The sequence below is a fragment of the Oncorhynchus clarkii genome, chromosome 26 (genome assembly GCF_045791955.1).
Source record: "Oncorhynchus clarkii lewisi isolate Uvic-CL-2024 chromosome 26, UVic_Ocla_1.0, whole genome shotgun sequence".
NCBI lineage: Eukaryota > Metazoa > Chordata > Actinopteri > Salmoniformes > Salmonidae > Oncorhynchus > Oncorhynchus clarkii.
The window spans coordinates 16,144,685-16,171,121 of NC_092172.1; the positions used below are offsets into that span (position 1 = coordinate 16,144,685).

The 26,437-nt window shown below is 43.3% G+C and overlaps 1 protein-coding gene across 1 annotated transcript in view; it reads left to right on the plus strand.

Annotated features, from left to right (window-relative positions):
• LOC139384960 (polypeptide N-acetylgalactosaminyltransferase 18-like) overlaps positions 1-26,437 on the plus strand; it is a 91,246-nt gene that overhangs the window by 52,041 nt on the left and 12,768 nt on the right. Inside the window, exons 4-9 of the mRNA XM_071129908.1 lie at positions 3,032-3,215; positions 4,468-4,665; positions 5,172-5,286; positions 15,361-15,546; positions 19,440-19,577; positions 21,669-21,764. Coding sequence (XP_070986009.1) covers positions 3,032-3,215; positions 4,468-4,665; positions 5,172-5,286; positions 15,361-15,546; positions 19,440-19,577; positions 21,669-21,764 — 917 coding nt within the window. The remainder of the gene's footprint in view (positions 1-3,031; positions 3,216-4,467; positions 4,666-5,171; positions 5,287-15,360; positions 15,547-19,439; positions 19,578-21,668; positions 21,765-26,437) is intronic.

The following is a 26,437-nucleotide window of genomic DNA, read 5'->3' on the forward strand; positions in this document are numbered from 1 at the left end:
GGAAATGGTGTGTGTATATGACGAGGACTCAATGTATTTTGAAAGATGAGATGTTGAGGATTATAATAAATACTGCTTTGATGTCATACAAGCAAGCCACGTGCACTTCACATTTCCATATCATAAAACTCATGTAATATACAGGGGTTTATGATCAGTTACAAGATGCCATGGCATTATACCCTGGTGTGTCCTAAACAGAATGAGCCTATGTTGTTGTATTGTGAATTTAAAAAAATCCACAGACCACATATATACTCAGCAAAAAAAGAAACGTCCTCTCACTGTCAACTGCGTTTATTTTCAGCAAAATTAACATGTGTAAATATTTGGGGGTCAAAATCAAAAGTAACAGTCAGTATCTGGTGTGGCCACCAGCTGCATTTATTAAGTACTGCGGTTCATCTCCTCCTCATGGACTGCACCAGATTTGCCAGTTCTTGCTGTGAGATGAGCGTTGATTGCCTGCTATGACAACAAGCTCAGTCCGAAGATGCTGTGACACACCGCCCAAGACCATGACGGTTCCTCCACCTCCAAATTGATCCCGCTCCAGAGTACAGGCCTCGGTGTAACGCTCATTCCTTCAACGATAAACGCGAACCCGACCATCACCCCTGGTGAGACAAAACTGCGACTTGTCAGAGAAGAGCACTTTTTGCCAGTCCTGTCTGGTTAAGCAACAGTGGGTTTGTGCCCATAGGCGACGTTGTTGCCGGTGATGTCCAGTGAGGACCTGCCTTACAACAGGCTTACAAGCCCTCAGTCCAGCCTCTCACAGCCTATTGCGGAAAGTCTGTGCACTCCTGGCGTAACTAGGGCAGTTGTTGTTGCCATCCTGTACTTGTCCCGCAGGTGTGATATTCGAATGTACCGATCCTGTGCAGGTGTTGTTACACATGGTCTGCCACTGCGAGGACGACCAGCTGTCCGTCCTGTCTTCCTGTAGCACTGTCTTAGGCGTCTCACAATACGGACATTGCAATTTATTACCCTGGCCACATCTGCAGTCCTCATGCCTCCTTGCAGCATGCTTAAGGCACGTTCACGCAGATGAGCAGGGACCCTGAGCATCTTTCTTTTGATGTTTTTCAGAGTCAGTAGAAAGGCCTCTTTTAGTGTCCTAAGTTGTCATAACTGTGATCTTAATTGCCTACCATCTGTAAGCTGTTAGTGTCTTAACGACCGTTCCACAGGTGCATGTTCATTAATTGTTCATGGTTCATTGAACAAGCATGGGAAACAGTGTTTAAACCCTTTACAATGAAGATCTGTGAAGTTATTTAGATTTTTACATATTATCTTTGAAAAACAGGGTCCTGAAAATGGGACATTTATTTTCTTGCTGAGTTTAGAATGGAGTCATGCACTTGTGATTCCATTCTATGCCCATACAAATGACAATCTGCTTCTCTGAATTGCCTTGTGAAAAGCTAACACTGTAAGATCATATTTTAGAATTTAGTTAGGTATGCTGGCAATAGAACAAGCTTTCATATTATGCCCAACCTAACCCAGATTGTGATTTTATAATGGACTGTTTTTTGATTGCGTAAGCAACAGTAGTATTTGTGTGAAGGCAGGGATGCAGGTCTGTGTTCCAAGCAAAACAACTACAAGTGTGCTTGCTCTAGTTCCTCAACCTCACAGCTAGGAGTGCAAAAAAATGCACCTTTATAATTGAGGATTCTTTTTTGAGTCATAAAAGTGCATTGCAATAACTTACGAACTGTGCACACTTTGGAGAGGTGTGTGGCCATTTTGAGACACCAGATAGATGTCACAGGTAACTTGGTGCGTGTGGGAAGAATCAGGCGCAGAGAGCATATAGTTCCACAGGAAGACATGCACTTTTAATATCGCACAGAAAATAATTCTCAACAAAACAGCGTGCGGAAAATGTGGACCAACACAACAGGGCACCAGGTCCAGAGCACGAACACCAAAAAAAACATACACACGTAACATATGAGTAATCCCACGGGTAAACGTACTATAAATAAGGAAGCCAATCAAGCACACAAATAGACAGGTGCAACTAGTAAGACAAAACAAACAGACAACGAAAAAGGGATCAGTGGCGGCTAGTAGTGACGACGACCGCCGAGCACCGCCCGAACAGGCAGGGGAGCCAACTTCGGTGGAAGTCGTGACAATAGACCTCTTACTCAAACCCTTGTAATTATGTTGAATCTACCACAAATTTCCTGTGAATTTTCTTATATTATTGAATGTATCCAGAGTATTATAAGATTTCGTTATTAACAAATGCGGCAAAAATCAACAGTGTAATGTTTGGACTGAGTCTTGTGTCAGTTGAACTGTTTAGTCTAATAATTTTCCCATAATCTCCAATCTGTTCCCTTTTAATTGCTACCATGGTTATGCATACAGTATTCTTTCCATATTTCGTCTGTAAGAAACATTTTAATTTAGCCCTATAGGCCAATACCCATGAGTGTAAGGGGTTAAGATAAAAACTGTCTTTGGTTGACCCCTATAGCAACACTTTACAAGCCTGTGGCACTATGTCACCATCTTTATTTAGGCCTATTCGTTTCCATAAACCTACAGTTTGTGTGACTCAAAAGCATAATATTGAACTGATTATGAGGTGACTTGTTGGTTTATCAAAAAGTTAAATACTGTATTGAGGCCAAAAGCACCCCAACTGTGCCCAATTCCTGCTTTTACTTTCACACTTTTGATAGAATTGCGGCCTGATTCTTCAGGATTGCAATATCCCCTCTTGTACAGCAAGCCCTATGGAGCCCTACAACTGGAGGCAAGTTCTTTGGTCTAGTGATCAAACCAGTGGAGCATGAGTGCTTTTGGCTGCCTCCCTCTACCCTTAAATACCCCAAGGTGGATAAGATGGAGTCTATTGGGTGTGGTGTCGTCTATGTATCATCAGTAGCATCTCTTACTTACCTCACCAAAGATTATGAGGAAACTCAAGGTTTAACACATTATTGTGTGCATATGCGTGTGTGCATGTGTGTGTGCGTAATCATTTGTGTTTCTTCTTTAGACGAGCTGAAGGAGAAGCTACAGGACTTTGTGTCTGCGACCAACAGCCAGCGGCCCGGCTTTATCAAGGTGGTGCGCCATGATAAGCAGGAGGGTCTGATCCGCTCCAGAGTGAGTGGGTGGAGGGCGGCCACCGCTCCGGTTGTGGCCCTGTTCGACGCCCACGTGGAGTTCAATATAGGCTGGTGAGTCACATGACATACACACAAAGTACATTAACACACTTCAATACACTGATTTGTGAAGCATATGGGTTCTCAGGTACAGCACTCTATGGCCATGCTCAAAGCCACATTTGATCGAAGACTATTGCCTTCTGAGGGTATAGCTTAGAGTTGCCAGTGTGTTGGCATGGCATGTTGTCTATGATGACAATGTGGCAGGAAGTGTGTGAGGCCTTCTGTAGGCCCTTCCCATATTTCCCTGGGGCACAACGATCATTGCTCTGACAGAGTTTTCATACCGTCGAATTGTGGTCTCAACAGCCTGACCCAAATCTGTCAGGGGGGTTTGAACAGCATCCCAAGTATTTCTGTTTTTAATCTGTGCTGATTCGGTATTAAACCTACATAGCACAAATAGCATCCCTCAGGAATGATTTTACCTAGATGTGCACTTGCTACAGGCTGATTCATTGTTTCAGTCTGAATACTTGGCAGGAGTGCCTACGCACATGGTTTGTTCAGAATACAATAGATTAATTTTCCAACTCAGCTTCTACAACCTAATCTGTTTTTATTGTCACACACTTGATAGGTGCAGAGAAATGTGTTGTTTTATAGGGCCAGCCATAGTAGTACAGCATCCCTGGAGCAAACTATGGTTAAGTGCCTTGCTCAAGGGCACATCAACAGATTGTTCACTTTCTTGGCTTAGGTATTCGAACTAGCGACCTTTCGTTTACTAGCCCAACGCTCTAACCGCTAGGCTACCTGCCACCCTGTAACCTGTAACTATCGGTATGTGGCTAATCCAAGCCATTACTGAGCATGATTGCACAATTATTGTATACTGTTTGCATTGTTTTTGTGTATGAATGAATCATTAACACATCTATGCTCTATTCTCACGTTTCTGTTTTCTCAGTAGCTTATATTTTACATATACATTTTAGTCATTTAGCAGACACTCTTATCCTAGAGCGACTTATAATTAGTGCATTCATCTTAAGATAGCTGGGTGAGACAACCACATATCACAGTCGTAGTAATACATGTTCCCTCAATAAAGTAGTTATCAGCAAAGTCAGTGCTAGTAGGAAAATACAAATGTTTATATTTGTAATTTTTTGGACCCTTAGTTACAATGGACCCTACAGAAAGCTAGTTGCAGAACTTTTATATATTGCACATGGTCCTCGTTTACATGTGTAGGGTAGGTAATTGAGATAGCTTCTCACATACTCAAACTTAATTGCGTTCTACTATGTGTTTGAAGGGCTGAGCCTGTTCTCATGAGAATTCAGGAGGACAGAACACGCATCATCTCTCCGTCGTTTGATAACATCAAATACGACACGTTTGAGATTGAAGAGTACCCACTGTCTGCTCAGGGCTTCGACTGGGAGCTGTGGTGCCGCTACCTCAACCCACCCAAGTCCTGGTTTCACCAGGCCAACAACAGTGCTCCAATTAGGTAGGTAGAAATATGGGGACTTATGAATATAGATTCTTTCAGCTCTTTTGTATGCAGGCAGAATGTGATGGTTGCGTTGTTTCATAACACCTGTTAAAACATGCCGTGTGTTTTCTGATTTACAAGGCAAATGCATACATACAGTATACATGCCAATTAAGCCTCCAGGTGTACTAGAATATACTGTAAGTCATGTGAACACAATATTATTTTGATTGATTGATTGCTATATTTTATTTGGGGTAAAACAGTTTGTACAAATTAAAAAATACAGTATTTAAGTACAAGATACCGAGACGATGACACATGAAAGCGTAAAAACACTTATTTCCTCGTGTAGGACAAAAACAGGACATAACACATAGGAAAACACATAGGAAAACACATTGATTGATTGATTGTGTTCATGACTCCCAAGTTATTCTTTTTTAGTTCAGCAAAGTATCCAGTAGGACGACTAACACATGTAAATACATTTTGTATCTACTCCATGTGTGATGGTGTAGGAGCCCTTCTCTGATTGGCTGCTTCGTGGTGGACAGGCTGTACTTTGAGGAGATTGGCCTGCTTGACGAGGGGATGGAGGTGTACGGGGGCGAGAACGTGGAGCTGGGGGTCAGGGTGAGTAATGACGCCACCTCCAGCAGGCACAGGGCATCGTTCATTTAGGCATTGGCTCTGATCCTGGAGAATTAACAGCGATAATGACCCACACTGTTTTTGGCAGCCCTACCTTTAGAGTTTGGCCTCCCTCTACTTTTTATGTAAAGTGTCCTCTGGCTCAAAGCATTGTGCGGTCTGTAATTAGAACACATTATCAATGTGTAGTAAGAGGACTAGGAGGAGTTATACCACCCCAAAGTCATATTTATTTTCTATTTCAGTCTTTAAAGGCCCCCTTAGTTCCTAGCAAAGAAAAATATGGACGATTTTAAATCAACACCTTTTATACACTTCAAAGAGTGCTTTGGGTTGTGCCAGTTATATTTATCTGTGTTAATCTTACGTCATATTTTCAAACTGTCAAGAATAGCCATAGTCAAGTATATCCCCTGTATGTGTGAGTGACGGGCCATTCCCCTGCCTCAGCTCTGTCTCCGAGGCAGAGTCAGTGTGATCTCAGCAGTACAATGAGCAGATGGGCCAGAGGAGGCAGGACTTCCCCAGGGAGGTCTAATAATAACCCTGCTACACTCACTGTACATATACCGCCACTAAAACAGCAATCAACTCCAACAATAACACCCAGAGACAGGGGACAAACACAGTCTTCCTCCAGCTGAACTCTGTAGATTACAGTACAGCCTCAGACAGAGACAGAGACAGTGCGAGAGAGAGAGAAGGCTTACCATGTGATGCCAACGTGGGGAAATATCCATCCTCGGTAATGACAGAGATGTAATCAACAGTCACTCTTTAGGAAAGAGGAGGAGATTAGTCCCATAAGTAATTTTCCTTCAAAAAATTACATGCTTTCAGGATTTGGGGCTTGATAATGGCCCTGCTGATTGCTTTCTGCTGAAAACATTGGTGATTTTATCACCTACATAATACATCAGTGTCCTGCATACCGCTATGTACAAACAGTTGATGAATCATTTCAGTTAACTCTACCTCTAAAAATAGAGACAAAGAAAATCTGTGCCTCCGGATGTGCTGCTTGAGCCATGTGCTGTTTTAATGGCTGGGGTCTGTATCTGGACAGAGTCGTATAGGAAGTGACCCCTGGTCCCTGGTTGGAGGGTTAATGTGGCGTAGCCTGCAGTCCTTGTCTGTGTCCTGGCTGTGTGGACTGATGGGAGGCGTTGGTCTGACAGAAGGTGATGCAGTGAACTTAGAGCTGCAGGACTGGAGCCCATAGAGGCCCTGGAACTGGTCCCAGATCAGCAACCCCACTGAGCTCCAGCAGGGCCGGCCTGTTGCAGCATATTGGTCCTGCCTGCAGACCACCTACCTACACACACTCTGGCTGACACCAGAACAGCGCTAAGGGACATTCACAGAGATACTCACACACAAGGCCAACACTGCTGCACAGCGCAGGGGACCTCTCTGGTCCAGGCTTGGGCTTAATCTGAAGGGAGATGTCCTGGGTGTATCAGGATGACAGCTGCACCATGTTTTCATTCTTTCACTGGAAGAAAATATACAAGGATCATGATATGTCATGTGAAGGGCATTTACAATGAATGGTGTTCATTTATTTATTGTATGTGTTAGAGATTTAACATAACCGTCCCCTGTGTGCTGCTTTAACTTGCAGAATGTGTTGCTAGGGAATGGAAGTATACAGTAGTGCTGACTGGCTGCTGTTGGAGCTAGAGGGCACAACATGTTTCTGTCCTTTCTGATGAAAACCCAGCTGTAGACGACGGCCAAATCTAAATTATATTTCTGAAAGATAATCCCTCAAGGCTAATTCGGTAATAAAACACAAGCAGAAATGTACTTTGTTTTGCTAGATGGTGAGAATTAGGTTTGAATATTGTCCTGGTATTTTACAAATGTTGCATCCTGAGTATTTCCCGCCAAAACCGGGAGTGCCATTATAAAGTATATAAATAGGCCTATGTCTGGATTTGATTATAGCTTTTATCGAAAAATTCAAGCCTGAGCCATTAAATCAATTTTATGGGCCCTACATTAGACATGTAATGAGCCCAAGCCCAAAAAAAGCCCTAATGATTGTGCCGTTATTCAATACATATTATATAAGCTACTGCACATTACTCAAGACAGAAAAACATAAAAGCCCATAGATGTAGCTAGCTATATGCTCTCTTAGGTAAATAAATGAAACTAGCTCCAGTAGGCTAATCCTTTTGATTGTGAACTGTATTACTGTATTGTATTATACTGTAGCCTATTATATTGTAGCCTATTTTACGCACATCAAACCATGATAAAGCATGGACAGAACATCCAATTCTGGTGTAGCACATGCGGCCTACAAAGTTACAAGTATAAGCTAAAGAATTTGATTTTTCAAATTACTAGGCTGGCACATATACCTTTCATTATATTTACCCTGATGTTATTAGCCTGCCTCCTCTTTCTCTCTCTATTGTTGCTTCATTCCTTCATAAAGTTTAACAGTTAAATTAAATAAGCTTTGTTGTCCTTACCTTCGTCATTCTAATGACACCCATGAATAATATAGGACTAGAATTAGATACAGAAGGCTTTCACTTCTCTTCACGAAGATTGAATGATTGTGGGTCTGAATAAATAACTGCTATAGCCTACCGCCATATCACGTTCACTCTTCTGGCTGCTCTATTCAACTCAGCAAACAAGAGCTACCGTCCCTCTTCGAGTAGTCTATTGGTATAAGAAATGCTAATCCAGCAAACTATTCGAGTCTATATTTTCCTGCATGGGACTCCAAGAGCTAAGGAGCGTTTTTTAAGGAGAGAGGACAGCGGAGCACAGGTGCGTGTGTATATCACAAGAGACAGACGCTATAAGTTAGAAGCTTATTATGCATAACCCATCATTAAAAATATAAAGCTAATACTGCATTTAATTTATTACCTGAAGATGTAGGTTATGACATCTACGGAAAATATTCAGACCCCTTGACTTTTTCCACATTTTGTTAGGTTACAGCCTTGTCCTAAAATTGCTTAAATTATTTTTTCAATCAGTTTGTCTGGGTGGCCAGCTCTAGGAAGAGTCTTGGTGGTTCCAAACGTCTTCCATTTAAGAAGGATGGAGGCCACTGTGTTCTTGGGGACCTTCAATGCTTCATACATTTTTGGTGCCCTTCCCCAGATCTATGCCTCGACGCAATCCTGTCTCGGAGCTCTACAGACAATTCCTTCAACATAATGGCTTGGTTTTTGCTCTGACACGCACTGTCAACTGTGGGACCTTATATAGACATGTGTGGGCCTTAACAAATCATGTCCAATCAATTGAATTTAGTTGTAGAAACATCTCAAGGATGATCAATGGAAACAGGATGCACCTGAGCTCAATTTCGATTCTCATAGCAAAGGGTCTGAATACTTTTATGTAAACTAGTTGAGTATCTGGAGCATCAGCATTTGTGGGTTCGATTACAGGCTCAAAATAGCCAGAAACAAAGAACTTTCTTCTGAAACTCATCAGTCATTTCTTGTTCTGAGAAATTAAGGCTATTCCATGTGAGAAATTGGCTAGAAACTAAAGATCCTGTATTCCCTTCACAGAACAGCGCATATTGGCTCTAACCAGAATAGAAAGAGGAGTGGGAGGCCCCGGTGCACAATTGAGCAAGAGGACAAGTACATTAGAGTGCCTAGTTTAAGAAACATATGCCTCACAAGTCCTCAACTGGCAGCTTCATTAAATAGTACCAGCAAAACACCAGTCTCAATGTCAACAGTGAATAGGCGACTCCAGGATGCTGGCCTTCTAGGATGCAAACAATGTTCTTCCCCAAAAATATAGCAAAATGGCAATCTGTTTCATCTAAAACAACCCTCATTTATAACACAGTTCTTATTTGATTAACGGTTGTCGGACCCATCTATGTGAAGCTAGCCACAATAAGGATTAGCCACAATAGTGAACGTTGCGGTTAGCAGTGATGCAAATTAATACAAATAGTAGAATTATGCCATAATTTAATAGATCATGCTAAACGAGGTTGGAATGTTGTTAAATAAAATCAACAAAAGACAATAATTTGTTAATTTGACAAAAATCTGTTGAAATCACACTGGTTGTATTAGACTTTAGAATTGCATTGGGGGCATACTTATTTCACTGTACAGCCTTACTTATGGAATGTGGATCAATGACATGGGGTATCAGTCTACTCATTGACACCCAGAGAACATTAGCATCGTAGTTCTTATTGGGGACTCTGAAACAACTGTGAATTGAGCCACATTTATTGTCAACCTATGTGTATTGAACACTATTCCCGAGGAAAAACAATACTGCGTGGATGTTTTGGAGATAACTCTGAGGAGGACGTTGGGAAAAAATATATTGAGTAGACTGTTGCCCCATTTCATTGAACCCCAATCCTTAGGTGAAGTGAAATCTGTACAGTGCATATGAATGTCAATACACTTAATAGGCTGACTGGGGAGGGAATTTGTCACAGTCACCCGAAATCAAATCAAAGTTTATTTGTCACGTGCGCCGAATACAACAGTTAAATGCTTACTTACAGGCTCTAACCAATAGTGCAAAAAAAGGTGTTAGGTGAACAATAGGTAGTTAAAGAAATGAAACAACAGTTAAAAGACAGGCTATATACAGTAGCGAGGCTATAAAAGTAGCGAGGCTACATACAGACACCGGTTAGTCAGGCTGATTGAGGTAGTATGTATATGTAGATATGGTTAAAGTGACTGTGTGCAACAGTATAGACTTTTTACGTCCGTCCCCTCGCCACGAACCAGTGCCGCTCTGCACACGTCAACAGTCACCCTCGAAGCATCGTTACCCATCACTCCACAAAAGCCGCAGCCCTTGCAGTACAAGGGGAACCACTACTTCAAGGTCTCAGAGCAAGTGACGTCACCGATTGAAACGCCACTAGCGCGCACCACCGGTAACTAGCTAGCCATTTCACATCGGCTACACTCACCCCCCTTTTGACCTCCTCCTCTTTCCGCAGCAACCAGTGATCCGGGTCAACAGCATCAATGTAACAGTATAGACTTTTTACGCTCGTCCCCTCGCCCTGACCTGGGCGCGAACCAGGGACGCTCTGCACACGTCAACAGTCACCCTCGAAGAATCGTTACCCATCACTCCACAAAAGCAGCGGCCCACTACTTCAAGGTCTCAGAGCAAATGACGTCACCGATTGAAACGCCACTAGCGCGCACCACCGCTAACTAGCTAACCATTTCACATCGGCTACATATGCATATATGATGAACCGAGAGTATCAGTAGTGTAAAAGAGTTGGTGGCGGGTGGCGGGACACAATGCAGATAGCCCGGTTAGCCAATGTGCGGGAGCACTGGTTGGTCGGCCCAATTGAGGTAGTATGCACATGAATGTATAGCTAAAGTGACTATGCATATATGATAAACAGAGTATAGCAGCAGCGTAAAAAGAGGGGTTGGGGGCGGCACACAATGCAAATAGTCCGGGAAGCCATTTGATTACCTGTTCAGGAGTCTTATGGCTTGGGGGTAAAAACTGTTGAGAAGCCTTTTTGATAAGAGCTACAACGATAATATTTGCTTAATCTCTTCAGTTGTGTTCTATGGGGGTCACCGAGTAGACTGATATCCCATTTCATTGTCTCACATTCCAATCTTGTAACATTATCAAGTCTAAATATGGCATGATTCCACCAATTGTAAACTTCTGCATCACTTTCAAAGAGGTACATTTGAAGGCAAGCTGCAAATTCCGCCTAGTCCTTATTGTGGCTAGCTTCACAACACAGCCCCGTTCAGGTCGAGCCTCACTAGCCAAATGACGCTAGCTGGCTGCTTATAACGTTAGCTTTGGGCTACATGGTTAAGTAGCTGGCTAGCTATTTATTTTCATGAACTGAAGTTCAGTTTCAATAGGTGAACAACAAGTGTCTACCTATCTAATACTTACTCACAAGGATTCCTAAATCATTGCTAATAATAGTGAAAATGACTGCAGTTTCTACTGGTCATTGTTTCAGGCTGGTTGTATTGGTGCTAACTAGGTACAAAACTAAAGTTAGCTAGCTACCCCAGAAGTTGCGGTCAAACAAATAATGCTTTATTACCAACGCGTTATTGTAAATACATTGTTGTTTGGTTCTTTGCATACTTTTTTTGTACTGCTGTCAACAGTGCTACTTATAATCGTGGTGGCGCTTGGCTTGCACGTGCAAATTCAGGACACACAACATTCTATAATAGAACTGTGTTATTTGACGTGTCAAATTAAAAACTTATTTTTATTTGACGTGTATCTTTTTTGACACGGAAAGACCCAAACGGCGTTCCATAGTATGTTGTGAAGCTAATAGCAGTGACACTATTACTGTGTAACTATGGCAGGGCAACATCTGAACAATAGTGCACTTGGTAAAATGTACCGGTGCTCAACCAGTCACGAAAGCCAACATCACCACGACAAATGATGGTTGATTTTCAAGGGCAATGAATTCCATTATCTTGCCGCTAATGGATTTCGCCTTTGAGTTGTCTCGCTGAAATGTTCTTACTCTTTCAAATGACTGCTTGACTTGTTGACTGCTCAATCCACACAGCAGACATTGTGAGCTAGGTTAGGAATGAGGAATTTAACGTAACTTCTTTACGTCACGTGCCTACGTTATATAGGTATGCACATCAGCTTTTGACATTGGTTTTTCACATCCGCGTTAAATTTGACATCTGGCCAATACCGATGTTGGTTGCTGATATGTTCACCGATATATCGCACATCCCTAGAAATGATAGGTCTACATGCATTGTGAGATGGACTGTCTGTCCCCACCCTGAGCGTTGATTCATCATGCTGAGGCCGTAGAGAAACCAGTTTTAGACATTGCATATAATTTAACAGTTCCATTTCACGCCATGCTGTTCATATAAATAATTTACTATAATTCACCGGTAACCAGGTTCCTGCCATTCAACCCTATTGAGAATGTATGGCTTTGTATGCATATTCTTTCATAACACCTGCACATTTTGGAGATGCAGCCATTGTGACTTCTTTTGGATGGAGAAATTGGGATCATTGAACACTGTGAAGAAGCTTATAGATCAGTTATGCAAATGTTATACGCTCTCTAAGACTGTTTATGAATAACCCAATGGGACTCCCTGTTAAAATAAAGGTTTTTGAATGACTATGGATATGTATGGAAAGCATGAACATTTTCATAATAAAACATAACTAGCTTTAGACTAATTTATATCCTAGCCCTATCCATATAAACAGTATACAATACAGTCATGTTGTGTATAAACAGGAGACATAGCATGCACCTACAGTATGCTCTGCAACAGGTATCTCTGGTTGATAAGTACGTGCTGGAACTGCAAATGTAGTTGCAGACTGCATGGAAATTAACACATACTGCATAGAATGACTAATGTAGCCTATGTGTCACACAGAAGTAATTTACTGAAAATGTCAGGTAAAAGAAAATTATTGACTTTTTATTAATGTTAAGGTCCATAGGATTTGAGACTGTTTTACTATATTAGTTATTGTAGTCAGGACATATTCCATAGATTCCAAAGCCAATTGTACGCTGTATGTTGTGAACTGCTCCGTTCAACAATGTTGACGTAATAAGCCAATGGCTGGAAAAATATGTCATAACACATTCTCTGTGATGCTTGGTATACACAGCTCCTGTAGCATGAAATACAGTCTTGACATGTGGGAGAGAGAATGAGTGGGTTGTGAAATGGTTTTCCTGAAGAAGGTTCACTGAGGTCATCATCTGGCGTGTCCATACTCTGCCCCATGCCATAAGGGCTGAGAAGATTGGAGGATAATGATGATGAGAGCAGTTTGATGTTCTTGAGGACCTATACTGCACCTCTCCAATCAAAGACTGATGAAGATTTCTGTCTGTTCTCTGTCTGTAGTGTATTAACACCAGTTCACTTGGTTCACTCAGGTCAGGGGAAAATATTGACATACATGTACATTACTTTTTCACAGATGCCTGTTTTGCCCCTTCAGTTTGTTTAGTAGAAACTCTGAATGGGGAAATAGGACTGTGGGTGTTGACATTGCCAGTTGGTTAGTTTACCATGGAGAAATGAGCACAGCAAACAGAGGAGAGGAGGTGACTCTGGAAAGCAAGACTGAACGCCTCTGTGAGAGAATGTGACAGAGTGCCTCATCCTTGGAAGTAGATCACAGCACAGCAGTCACAGACATCATCAATTACAGGACTTGCGTCATTGAGCTGTATCACTCCTGTAACTCTGTAGTCTGACTGTTGTGGTCTGTAATTGTGTGTTGTTCTGTGTGCTCTTGTTTCTCTTTCTGGGTCTGTCTGTGTGTGTGCATGTATGTATGTGTCCTGCTTTGTATCCCCTGATAGACGACTTAGAGAAGGCGAGGTCAGTACAGGTGCATCAAAGCTGGGACCGAGAGACTGAAAAACAGCTTCTATCTCAAGGTCATCAGACTGTTAAACAGCCACCACTAACATTGAGTGGCTGCGGCCAACACACTGACTCAACTCCAGCCACTTTAATAATGGGAATTGATGGGAAATGATGTAAAATATATCACTAGCCACTTTAAACAATGCTACCTAATATAATGTTTACATACCCTACATTATTAATCTCATATGTATACGTATATACTGTACTCTATATCATCTACTGCATCTTTATGTAATACATGTATCACTAGCCACTTTAACTATGCCACTTTGTTTACATACTCATCTCATATGTATATACTGTACTCAATACCATCTACTGTATTTTGCCTATGCCGCTCTGTACCATCACTCATTCATATATCTTTATGTACATATTCTTTATCCCCTTACACTTGTGTCTATAAGGTAGTAGTTTTTGGAATTGTTAGCTAGATTACTTGTTGGTTATTACTGCATTGTCGGAACTAGAAGCACAAGCATTTCGCTACACTTGCATTAACATCTGCTAACCATGTGTATGTGACAAATAAAATTTGATTTGATTTAGAGCTTTCTGTGGCTGTCCCTGAGTGCTATTGGTAGACAGAGGAAGGAAAACTCCTTGCAGACAGCTGGGGCAGATCTACTCTCCATGCCAGTTCAGGCAGTGCTGTGGGCAGCAATGTAGGAAATGATAACATTGTGGAATGAGCATTACCTCTCCAGAAACTCTGGAAGAACTCTGGAAGAACATCAGAGCTTTGTAGTGAATTTTTGCGTGTTGAACCTGACAAGAGGAGATGTGGAATGAATGTCGGTGTGCAGGAATTCTCAGGATGGAATGTTAGCCCATTGGAGCTCGGTTGGATGTCAGTTAGTGCTGTGCTTTGGAGGGAGTCGAGAGGAGAGAGGCTCCTGGCTGGAGGCTATGAGCTCTTCAGGGCCGGAGCAGAGAGATAAAAGCAGGCAGAGCACAGATATACAGAGCCACAGGGGACAAAGAGCAGACAGTTTTATCACAACAGTGATTCACAGCATTACACTAGATTTAAGAAAGAGCAGGATATATGGCCATACTGTAGGAATGTTGTTACTGACATACTCTGAATTCTCCTTCTCCCTTTTTCTCATTCTCTCACACACTCTCTTTCTCCCTCTCTCGCTTGTGCTGTGTGTGTCTCTATCTCTCTCCCTCTCGCTCTCCTAGCAGCCATTAATCATGACATTAAGCATAAGGCACTGGGACTCCAAATGTCATCTCACATCAGCAATTAAAACTGTTACCCCACTAAGTCAGACACAGCATGTCAGATGTCAGTGAAAACATGGTGCTCCTTTTTGATGAGGCTTCTGGCACCCTCAGTACTGTGAGGTATTATCTGGACCAAGGAGCGGTGTCTCCAGGTTTTCTTCCTGGTTGGATCTGACAGGCTTTTTGGATCAAGTAGAGAGGTGGCGCTTATGTAGCCTTGTCAGCCTCAGAGTAAGAGGCTTCAGATCTGAGTCTATCTCCTGGAGCACCCTCTAGAGCTCTAGATCTGCTCTGGGTCTTTTCCTGCCTGGCAACATGATTTTAGCACAACTGATGATTAACCAAGTTTTTCCCTCTGTCTTTTTATGTGTGACACCAGGTGTGGCAGTGTGGGGGCAGTGTGGAAGTCCTGCCCTGTGCCCGTATCGCCCATATAGAGCGTGCCCACAAGCCCTACACTGAGGATCTGACGTCTCACGTGAGACGGAACGCCCTGAGGGTGGCGGAGGTCTGGATGGACGAGTTTAAGAGCCATGTCTACATGGCCTGGAACATCCCCCAGGAGGTGAGAGTCTGTCAGCTGCTAACTGGATGGGGTCTACTGAAACATGTCTACTGAACCATGTCTAATGGAGGGTGGGCAAGTGGTCAGGGTGGGGAATATTGTCTCGCTAGTGGTAATTTGTAAATAAAGTGTGATGTGTAGTGCATTAGTGTACAGGTTTAGGATCTTAATTTGATCACCCAGGAGAATTTTCCTACAATGCAGGACATTTTAAACGTGTAGAGTATTTGAGGTTTAAAAGGCTTCCGAAGTTTGTAAATTCCACTTTGAAATGTCAGACTTAATTTTCCCTTATCAAAAATTTATCAACCCCTAAACAAATGTCCATAATTATAAACCACATAAATCGGCAGGTAGCCTTGTGGGCGGCAGGTAGCCTAGTAGTTAAAGCTGTTGGAACAGTAACCGAAGAGTTACCAGATTGAATCCCCGAGCTGACACGGTAACAATCTGTTGTTCTGCCCCTGAACAAGGTAGTTAACCCACTGTTCCTAGGCTGTCATTGTAAATAAGAATGTGTTATTAACTGACTTGCCTAGTTAAATAAAAAATAAATTATTCAAATTAACTGTTGCAGCAGGATTATTTTACTGCTGTAGTTAACTGGTTCAAATTAAGATCCTACACCTGTATTGTGAAGAAGACGGAAGTTTACAAACACTTAAGTTGGAGTCATTAAAACTCGTTTTTCAACCACTCCACAAATTTGTTGTGGACAAACTATAGTTTTGCCAAGTCGTTTAGGACATCTACTCTGACCCACAATTCCAGTGGGTCAGAAGTTTACTTACAATAAGTTGACTGTGCCTTCAAACAGCTTGGAAAATTCCAGAAAATTATGTCATGGCTTTAGAAGCTTCTGATAGGCTAATTGACATCATCAGTCAATTGGAGGTGTGCCTGTGGATGTATTTCAAGGCCTACCTTCAAACTCAGTGCATCTTTGCGTGACATCATGGGAAAATCAAAAGAAATCAGCCAAGAACTCAGACAAAAATTGTGGACCTCCACAAGTCTGGTTCATCCTTGGGAGCAATTTCCAAACACCTGAAGGGACCACGTTCATCTGTACAAACAATAGTATGCAAATATAAACACCATGGGACCACACAGCCGTCATACCGCTTAGGAAGGAGACTCGTTCAGTCTCCTAGAGAGGAACGTACTTTGGTGCAAAAAGTGCAACTCAATCCTAGAACAACAGCAAAGGACCTTGTGAAGATGCTGGAGGAAACAGGTAAAAAAAGTATCTATATCCACAGTAAAACAAGTCCTATATTGACAACCTGAAAGGCTGCTCTGCAAGGAAGAAGCCACTGCTCCAAAACCGCCATACAAAAGCCAGACTACGGTTTGCAACTGCACATGGGGACAAAGATCATACTTTTTGGAGAAATGTCCTCTGGTCTGATGAAACAAAAATAGAAATGTTTGGCCATAATGACTATCGTTATGGTTGAAGGAAAAGGGAGAGGCTTGCAAGCCAAAGAACATCATCCCAACCATGAAGCACAGGGGTGGCAGCATCATGTTGTGGGGATGCTTTGCTGCAGGAGGGAATGGTGCACTTCACAAAATAGATGACATCATGAGTGTCATGTTCTGACCTTAGTTCTTTTGTTATGTCTTTGTTTTAGTATGGTCAGGGCGTGAGTTGGGTGGGTTGTCTATGTTAGTTTTTCTATGATTTGCTATTTCTGTGTTTGGCCTGGTATGGTTCTCAATCAGAGTCAGCTGTCAATCGTTGTCCCTGATTGAGAACCATATTCAGGGAGCCTGTTTTCTATTGTGTTTCCGCCCGTCACGCCGGCGCTGCCGGAATCGCCCTTCACTCCGAGCTGCCGGAGTCTCCCGCCCCTCCGGTGCTGCCGGAGTCTCCCGTCCATTCGGGACCCCTGGCTAGGGTCCCCAGTCCGAGGTCTGCGGCGAGGGTCGCCGCTCTTAAGAGGCCATGGAGGTGGGCTAAGAGGCGGACAACGACTATGGTGGAGTGGGGTCCACGTCCCACGCCAGAGCCGCCACCGCGGAAAGAAACCCACCCAGACCCTCCCCTATAGGTTCAGGTTTTGTGGCCAGAGTCCGCACCATTGGGGGAGGTACTGTCACGTTCTGACCTTAGTTCTTTTATTATGTCTTTGTTTTAGTATGGTCAGGGCGTGAGTTGGGTGGGTTGTCTATGTTAGTTTTTCTATGATTTGCTATTTCTGTGTTTGGCCTGGTATGGTTCTCAATCAGAGGCAGCTGTCAATCGTTGTCCCTGATTGAGAACCATATTTAGGGAGCCTGTTTTCTATTGTGTTTTGTGGGTGATTATTTTCTGTTGTGTGTCTGCATCAGCCAGAACTGTTTTCGGTCGTTTCTCTTTGTTATTTTTGTTATTTCCGTGTTCATTTTAATAAATATGGACACATACCACGCTGCACCTCGGTCCTCACCTTCTTCCACCAACAACGGCCGTTACAATGAGAAGGAAAATTATGTGTATATATTGAAGCAACATCTCAAGACATCAGTCAGGAAGTTAAAGCTTGGTCGCAAATGGGTCTTCCAAATGGACAATGACCCTAAGCATAATTCCGAAGTTATGGCAAAATGGCTTAAGGACAATAACGTCAAGGTATTGGAGTGGCCATCACAAAGCCCTGACCTCAACCCTACAGAAAATTTGTGGGCAGAACTGAAAAAGTGTGTGTCAGCAAGGAGGCCTACAAACCTGACTCAGTTACACCAGTTCTGTTGGGAGGAATGGGCCAAAATTCACCCAACTTATTGTGGGAAGCTTGTGGAAGGCTACCCAAAACGTTTGACCCTAGTTAAACAATTTAAAGGCAATGCTACCAAATACTAATTGAGTATATGTAAACTTCTGACCCACTGGGAATGTCATGAAAGAAATAAAAATGAAATATAATTCTCTCTACTATTATTCTGACATGAAACATTCAGAAAATAAAGTGGTGATCCTAACTGACCTAAGACAGGGCATTTTTTTTACCCGGATTAAATGTCAGGAATTGTGAAAAACTGAGTTTAAATGTATTTGGCTAAGGTGTATGTAAACTTCTGACTTCAACTGTGTAACATATAGATGTTGTAGTACATTTGCAGGGATGCCTGGTGTTTCTTTGAACAAAGGCTGAGTTGATTAGATGCTTAATAGTTTTCCTGTTTGCACTCAATACTCAGAATTATGTAAAAACTCCTTTCAAATAGATGAGCATCAGCAGGCAAATCTCTAAATTGATATCGATAAACTGAGTTCTGCAATTCTACTCAACAAGCTTGGAGGGAAATTTGGTCTCAGGATTAGTCTCGTGAATTTATTTTGTCCAAACGTATTAGAAACCTACTTTATTTCAAGTCACAGCTGTTGCTGTTTTGTCTATTAGACTCTCGTCAGTCCATTTATCGTATCTCAGTCGGCTGCAAGTTGCCTCCATTGCAGTTGATGTTGGATCTATCAGGTCTGCTTCAGCTTTTAAGTTTGTCAGCGAGGCAGCAATTAAGATAATTAGGGTAGAGTGGACAGGAGCGGCAGCTTGCTGCAGAAGGAAGTCTGGACCAGAGTGTGACTGTGGCAGCGTGAGGACTCAGAGGAAATGGCAGATGATGTTGAAGTCAGTCACTTAGTCCTGCGGTTCTTTATACAGGGAACATGAAGGGCTCGCAGGAGTTATGTCACATTGAAACGGACTTAACTATTCCTCAGTGAGTCTTGCCTCTCTGAAATCAGGGAAACTGGGAATCTGATTCCTTTTTCCACCTAAGAGCTTGGCACATATGTCCTTTCCTATGCACGATACGTTTATTCATTTGTATCTTTACAGCAATCACTGCCGAACTGTTTAGCTCTGTGTTTGCATGTGTGTGTGTGTGTGTGTGTGTGTGTGCAGGACTCAGGAATAGACATTGGAGATATCTCTGAGAGGAAGGCCCTGAGGAAGAGGCTCCACTGTAAGACGTTTCGGTGGTACCTGGTCAACATCTACCCAGAGATGAGGATGTACACAGACACCATTGCATATGGAGTGGTAAGCAACATGCCCTCTGCAAACATGGAAATGCGATGTCAAGTAAAGTCTCCACAGAACAAACCATGCGGTCCATGCCTGAACAAATAATCATCCATTGAGTTACGATTTGGATGACTGCAGTTAGGAATACATTCATTTCACAGAGAGATGCATTTCTGTGGCAGTTTGGCTCTGAAACATGTAGACATGCCTACCATAGCCTCAGTCTTTGTGTGCACTGCCAGTGTTGGCACGCTAAAGCTTGTACATGATGTGGAAAAGGTGCAGGAACTCAGACTCTGGGCGAAAACAGAAGCCTCTTTCCATTACATGGACTGACCAGGTGAATCCAGGCGAAAGCTATGATCCCTTATTGATATTACTTGTTAAATCCACTTCAATCAGTGCAGATGAACAGGATGAGACAGGTTAAAGAATTATTTTTAAGCCTTGAGACAATTGGGACAGATTGTGTATGTGTGCCATTCAGAGGATGAATGGGCAAGACAAAATATTTAAGTGCCTTTGAACGGGGTATGGTAGTAGGTGCCAGGCGCACCGGTTTGTGTCAAGAACTGAAACGCTGCTGGGTTTTTGACGCTCAATAGTTTCCTGTGTGTATCAAGAATGGTCAACCACCCAAAGGACATCCAGCCAACTTGACACAACTGTGTTAAGCATTGGAATCAACATGGGCCAGCATCCCTGTGGAACGCTTTATACACCTTGTAGAGTCCATGCCCCGACAAATTTAGGCTGTTCTGAGGGCAAGGGGGGGTACACACAACTCAATATTGTTTGGTATACATAGTATATAAAAGGTTGTCTATTGTGTAGTCTATGCACACACGAACAGAGCATTGTGCACTGTCGTGTAAGAAACAGTGAATTGTGTATTCATGAGGGTATACCATTGAGTATGCACATATTGTTGTGCAGTGGTGGGGCTGGTGAGCAGAGCTTGTTTTATATCACCTCCTCTCACAGAGATCTGCCTGTGTGGCAAATGGAATTCTCAGCAATGCTAGACAAAAGTTTCTGAATTTGTATTCTGGCCATGAGGGCACGCTGGCAGTATTTATATTAGCAATTCATGTTCAACACAAACAGTTTTATTTCTGTGTGGCCACAGTACATCAGTGCAATATGCCTGAATCTACAGTGACACACCCAAAAAGTGGTCTCATTGGAGTACAGTCTTCATTTTATGGTTGGTTTCCTTCTCTGTATTTCCATTTATTATGAAAGGTAGAAAGATACAGAGAGGAAAATAGGTCAGCCTTATTAAAATTAATTCAAGGAGTAAGTGGGTTCGAAAATAGCATATCCTCATTACACTGCATTTGCTAGGTGCATTTCATGAACTTGTCAATCATTTTTGTCAGAGAATTCGTTATCCAGAATCCAGTGTTCAGCACAGCATTTGAGGTCAAAGGTTATGCTACACACCACACTGACAAGCAGCTCCAGGTTGTATTCACTCATACATGAACCTTGCACGTTATAATTTTTTTCATTTCATGGAACCTCAGTGAATTTTTTTATACGTTGTCTTAGACTTTATTCCATCATGTTCACTCCCTGCCTGGCTTTTTAATGATCAGCAGACAGAATGAGACATTTCCTGTGCCAGTGGGGAGTTGACAGGCACAGTCTCTGGCTCTGTCCTTGTAATGTCATATCCGTACCTAATCCTGTCCTCACGGACAGCAAGGCAAACACATCTTAATCCTCCCAGCCACCAATCCCAGTCTCCAGAGTACCTCCCCTCTCCTCACACAAACTTGTTGATTAGATCTTTAAAATAAATGCTGCTACAGATTGAAATAACTGTGCAAACACAAGGCTTCATGTTTGAATTAAAAATCCCATTTATGTTTTATGTCATGTTGTTCTGCAAAGAACAGAAAGTGTTCCCTCCATGTGTTGTTTTGAAGTTATACCAGAAACCTTTTCTCTGGTTTGATTAAATAGGGCGTTGTGATAGGTGGGAATATAATCAATTCAAGGTCTCATTGATTCTCTGTCACACAGCTAACCTCTCCCTGAACTAGCCGATTGAGTGACATATAAAATGATGACTCCCTTTGTGATCATTTCTTCCCTCAGCTGAAGAACTCTCTGAAGAGTGACCTGTGTCTGGACCAGGGGCCGGACACCGACAACGTCCCCATCCTGTACCTCTGTCATGGGATGACACCTCAGGTTAGAACCCCCTCGAGCCCTCTTCAGCCCACATCGCTGCTACATCATTTCTGTCTCTGTGTCAAATCTCCCACGTGTATAGTCCGCCTTTTCTTATCCCTCCTTTTGACCCTTTCTTATCTTGCATGAGGCTTATCAATGAAGTGCAGTCCACGACTCTGCTACAGTACGACCCGTCGCTTTTATGGCTTGGTAATGGCAGCAGCCGTCATGATCTACCAGCTGACCAGCAGGACTCCACTTATCATTCACCTCGCTGCCAAGGGCCCCCATCCACCATGGGCTTTATGTTTCTGAACTTCAGCCTAAGCTGCATTTGTGTTGTATTGACAGAATGCAAAGTGGAATCCATTTGTAGATAGTTTCTACTTCAAAAGTGACAAGTCTGCAGGAAGGAGTAAACTTACAGGAAGCTTCCTCAGAGATTAGACAAAACTTGTCTCTTTCTTCACTTTGTGTTTGTATTCGTTATCATCAGAGAGAGAGAGAGAGAGCGAGAGAGAGAGAGAGAGAGAAAAAACGGAATCCAATAGTTTTTTATAAAAGGTATACTTTCCCGGTTTCCAGACAGGCATTAGTAGATAATTCCAGGAAGTCACTACAGTGCTGTTGAGATGGAGAGCATCCCCTGACACTGTTTCTATCTGGGTCAGGCTGGCAGCCTGATACAGTCCTATCTCAGCACAACTGCTGCCTCTGCACTATCAGCCTCACCTTCTCTAACAATTTCCATAATGTTTTGAAAACTGAAATACCTTGGACTATGTAAATGTTAAGCCAAAACCAAAATGGAAACTAAAATAACTTTCTACAACGGCTACCTAATTTTTCGGCCATAAATATGCACAGCAGTCATTTCTTTTTAGAGATTTGGTTCTATTGTTTCTGAATAGACTTCTCTCAAGTTTGCAGAAGGTGAGATTTTAGCCCGGGCTTCCTAAAGTGGGCTAGCACCAACCTTAGCCCAGGCCTAGCTGGCCCTGCTCAGTCATTTAGGGTTAGCATTGACTTTTCGGGGCTAGCCCAAGAAAACACAGTGCCAAAATAGCCAGTGTGAAACAGGGTCAAGAACAATGCACTTCCGGCGCCGACAGAGATGGCCGCCTCGCTTCGCGTTCCTAGGAAACTATGCAGTTTTTTGTTTTTTCTTACATTAGTACCCCAGGTCATCTTAGGTTTCATTACATACAGTCGAGAAGAAGTACTGAATATAAGATCAGCGTCAACTCACCATCAGTACGACCAAGAATATATTTTTCGCGACGCGGATCCTGTGTTCTGCCTTACAAACAGGACAACGGAGTGGATCCCATGCAGCGACCCAAAAAAACGACTCAGAAAAAGAGGGAAACGAGGCGGTCTTCTGGTCAGACTCCGGAGACGGGCACACCGTGCACCACTCCCTAGCATTCTTCTTGCCAATGTCCAGTCTCTTGACAACAAGGTTGATGAAATCCGAGCAAGGGTAGCATTCCAGAGGGACATCAGAGACTGTAACGTTCTTTGCTTCACGGAAACGTGGCTCACTGGAGAGACGCTATCCGAGGCGGTGCAGCCAACGGGTTTCTCCACGCATCGCGCAGACAGAAACAAACATCTTTCTGGTAAAAAGAGGGGCGGGGGCGTATGCCTTATGGCTAACGTGACATGGTGTGATGAAAGAAACATACAGGAACTCAAATCCTTCTGTTCACCTGATTTAGAATTCCTCACAATCAAATGTAGACCGCATTATCTACCAAGAGAATTCTCTTCGATTATAATCACAGCCGTATATATCCCCCCCCCAAGCAGACACATCGATGGCTCTGAATGAACTTTATTTGACTCTTTGCAAACTGGAAACCATTTATCCGGAGGCTGCATTCATTGTAGCTGGGGATTTTAACAAGGCTAATCTGAAAACAAGACTCCCTAAATTTTAACAGCATATCGATTGCGCAACCAGGGGTGGAAAGACCTTGGATCATTGTTACTCTAACTTCCGCGACGCATATAAGGCCCTGCCCCGCCCCCCTTTCGGAAAAGCTGACCACGACTCCATTTTGTTGATCCCTGCCTACAGACAGAAACTAAAACAAGAGGCTCCCACGCTGAGGTCTGTCCAACGCTGGTCCGACCAAGCTGACTCCACACTCCAAGACTGCTTCCACCACGTGGACTGGGACATGTTTCGTATTGCGTCAGACAACAACATTGACGAATACGCTGATTCGGTGTGCGAGTTCATTAGAACGTGCGTTGAAGATGTCGTTCCCATAGCAACGATTAAAACATTCCCTAACCAGAAACCGTGGATTGATGGCAGAATTCGCGTGAAACTGAAAGCGCGAACCACTGCTTTTAATCAGGGCAAGGTGTCTGGTAACATGACCGAATACAAACAGTGCAGCTATTCCCTCCGCAAGGCTATCAAACAAGCTAAGCGTCAGTACAGAGACAAAGTAGAATCTCAATTCAACGGCTCAGACACAAGAGGCATGTGGCAGGGTCTACAGTCAATCACGGACTACAGGAAGAAATCCAGCCCAGTCACGGACCAGGATGTCCTGCTCCCAGGCAGACTAAATAACTTTTTTGCCCGCTTTGAGGACAATACAGTGCCACTGACACGGCCTGCAACGAAAACATTTAAACGTGTTAACCCTCGCAAGGCTGCAGGCCCAGACGGCATCCCCAGCCGCGCCCTCAGAGCATGCGCAGACCAGCTGGCCGGTGTGTTTACAGACATATTCAATCAATCCCTATACCAGTCTGCTGTTCCCACATGCTTCAAGAGGGCCACCATTGTTCCTGTTCCCAAGAAAGCTAAGGTAACTGAGCTAAACGACTACCGCCCCGTAGCACTCACTTCCGTCATCATGAAGTGCTTTGAGAGACTAGTCAAGGACCATATCACCTCCACCCTACCTGACACCCTAGACCCACTCCAATTTGCTTACCGCCCAAATAGGTCCACAGACGATGCAATCTCAACCACACAGCACACTGCCCTAACCCATCTGGACAAGAGGAATACCTATGTGAGAATGCTGTTCATTGACTACAGCTCGGCATTCAACACCATAGTACCCTCCAAGCTCGTCATCAAGCTCGAGACCCTGGGTCTCGACCCCGCCCTGTGCAACTGGGTACTGGACTTCCTGACGGGCCGCGCCCAGGTGGTGAGGGTAGGCAACAACATCTCCTCCCCGCTGATCCTCAACACTGGGGCCCCACAAGGGTGCGTTCTGAGCCCTCTCCTGTTCTCCCTGTTCACCCACGACTGCGTGGCCACGCACGCCTCCAACTCAATCATCAAGTTTGCGGACGACACAACAGTGGTAGGCTTGATTACCAACAACGACGAGACGGCCTACAGGGAGGAGGTGAGGGCCCTCGGAGTGTGGTGTCAGGAAAATAACCTCACACTCAACGTCAACAAAACTAAGGAGATGATTGTGGACTTCAGGAAACAGCAGAGGGAACACCCCCCTATCCACATCGATGGAACAGTAGTGGAGAGGGTAGCAAGTTTTAAGTTCCTCGGCATACACATCACAGACAAACTGAATTGGTCCACTCACACAGACAGCATTGTGAAGAAGGCGCAGCAGCGCCTCTTCAACCTCAGGAGGCTGAAGAAATTTGGCTTGTCACCAAAAGCACTCACAAACTTCTACAGATGCACAATCGAGAGCATCCTGGCGGGCTGTATCACCGCCTGGTACGGCAACTGCTCCGCCCTCAACCGTAAGGCTCTCCAGAGGGTAGTGAGGTCTGCACAACGCATCACCGGGGGCAAACTACCTGCCCTCCAGGACACCTACACCACCCGATGTCACAGGAAGGCCATAAAGATCATCAAGGACATCAACCACCCGAGCCACTGCCTGTTCACCCCGCTATCATCCAGAAGGCGAGGTCAGTACAGGTGCATCAAAGCTGGGACCGAGAGACTGAAAAACAGCTTCTATCTCAAGGCCATCAGACTGTTAAACAGCCACCACTAACATTGAGTGGCTGCTGCCAACACACTGACACTGACTCAACTCCAGCCACTTTAATAATGGGAATTGATGGGAAATGATGTAAATGTATCACTAGCCACTTTAAACAATGCTACCTTATATAATGTTACTTACCCTACATTATTCATCTCATATGCATACGTATATACTGTACTCTATATCATCGACTGTATCCTTATGTAATACATGTATCACTAGCCACTTTAACTATGCCACTTTGTTTACATACTCATCTCATATGTACTCGATACCATCTACTGTATCTTGCCTATGCTGCTCTGTACCATCACTCATTCATATATCCTTATGTACATATTCTTTATCCCCTTACACTGTGTACAAGACAGTAGTTTTGGAATTGTTAGTTAGATTACTTGTTAGTTATTACTGCATTGTCGGAACTATAAGCACAAGCATTTCGCTACACTCGCATTAACATCTGCTAACCATGTGTATGTGACAAATAAAATTTGATTTGATTTGAATGCTCACTGTCCAATCACAAAATCTGCAATGTCACTTAATTGACATATTCTTGTGATGATGCCTCTAATGCATTCTGCACATCATTTAGTAAATTCATACTATTTAAACCCTCCATCTGAGCACAAAAAACAAAATACTTGGTTGCTATGCCTAAAAAAATGGTTGCTATGCAGGCTG